Source organism: Poecilia latipinna, unplaced genomic scaffold, assembly GCF_001443285.1.
Source record: "Poecilia latipinna isolate Pla-1442-1.1 unplaced genomic scaffold, P_latipinna-1.0 Scaffold2834, whole genome shotgun sequence".
Lineage (NCBI taxonomy): Eukaryota > Metazoa > Chordata > Actinopteri > Cyprinodontiformes > Poeciliidae > Poecilia > Poecilia latipinna.
Window position 1 is genome coordinate 530 of NW_015115450.1, and position 1,658 is coordinate 2,187.

The 1,658-nt window shown below is 36.0% G+C and overlaps 1 protein-coding gene across 1 annotated transcript; it reads right to left on the bottom strand.

The window, feature by feature from the left end:
- Nucleotides 1-691: 691 nt before the first annotated feature.
- Nucleotides 692-1,658, bottom strand: LOC106939334 (trace amine-associated receptor 1-like; the record flags this gene model as incomplete). Its single annotated transcript, XM_015021708.1, has 1 exon — nucleotides 692-1,658. A coding segment is annotated over one exon (774 nt), but the record flags the coding sequence as incomplete, so codon positions are not given.

A 1,658-nucleotide genomic window follows, 5' to 3' on the forward strand; every position in this document is an offset into this window, starting at 1 on the left:
AACATTATGAAATCCAAAACTCATCCAATAGGAAGGGAGGAACCTGCTGACCAATGAGAAGTTTTTATTGACCTTTTGTTGTTTTCTCAGGGTAACTATTTACTCAACTATTTACAATTTTTTGTGACAAACCCTTCATTCACATAACATCATTTGGTATTTACAACTGAAAGCATGTTAATAGTGTTTATGCTCTCAAGCACATTTCTAAAGAGCACAAGTAGAGGTTCCTCGTGTGGATGTCACCCATGCAACAGATGTAGATTTCAGTTTGATGCAAACCATTGACACAAGGCATAATTTGAAATAGTAGTAATTAAATGTACGCTAAATGTTTTCATATTAGCTTAAGAGCTAAAGTGCTAAATAAAAAATTAGCCGTGTTATATTACATCGGTCGCACACTCTACCTCTGCACTGCTGATTCTGGATTCAATTCTTTTCAAGAAGGACAGTTTTAAAATTATTTGTGTAGAAAAATAACAAATGACTTAATCAGATTTAAATGGGGAATCATTTATTTGGAGAAAGACAAATTGTGGTAAAATAGTTTAAATATGTTTATTGTTTAAATTAACAGGTGACACATATGTTTTCATGATGGAAATATTTTCCTTCACAACATTAATAATAAAACAACAAACTCTTACCTTACATTCAGGACTTTAATGAATTACAATATAAATGTATAGGTTTTGCAGTTCATAAAGCATCACAAGATCCTGATCAAATTATATGATGTTACATTATCAGCATGCCATAAACGAAGTAAATAAGAGTCATCTAAAAAAAGACTCCATTAAACTTTTTAAATCAGATATGATACATTTTTCACAAGTATGTTCCAGACTGGAGGGTTATCTGCTTCTTTGATTTAAATTGTATTAAAATAGCTTAGCGTTTGAATTTCCTTGAAAGATTTTTCCAGACATTATCATTTTGAATGCCGACCTGAACCAGCTGTAAAAGAAAGCATAGATGAATGGATTGAGCATTGAGTTTGACAGTGCAAGCCAGTTAAGGGTTTCATACACCATCACTGACACACCACCCAACAACTGGAGGGAAAAACAGAGGAAGAAAGGCAGCCAGCACATCAGAAAAACTCCTAGAACAATAGCCAGAGTTTTGGTTGCCTTTCTTTCCATGTTACTCACAGTTGCCCCAGACTCTACTGCAGTCTGGATGCTGCGAGCCTGTCTTTGTGCAACAAGAAATATCCTCAGGTATATATACAGCATTATGGTCACTGGGAGATAAAATGAGATCATGGGGGCAAAAACCTTTTCAAGCACAGCATCAGAAAAGCAATTTTCTTGACATTTTCCCTGATTTATCTCTACAATAATAAAACCGACAGCAACAAGTATGGAAATTCCCCAGCTCATGAGGATCATAACCAGAACAACACCAGTGTTTATCTTAGATCTGTATGTTAGAGGCTGACACACTGCATAGTATCGGTCCACAGAAATACAGCACAAATTTGAAATGGAGGTTGAGCTCAGTATGACATCGAAGCTGTCTCGTATTTTGCAGAATAAGTCTCTGTAATACAGACAGTAGCTGAGAGAGAAAGACATGCTCAGAGGAAAGACTACGATCCCAACAAGTAGATCGGTCACAGCCAGAGAGACGATCAGGTAGTTAGACGGGGT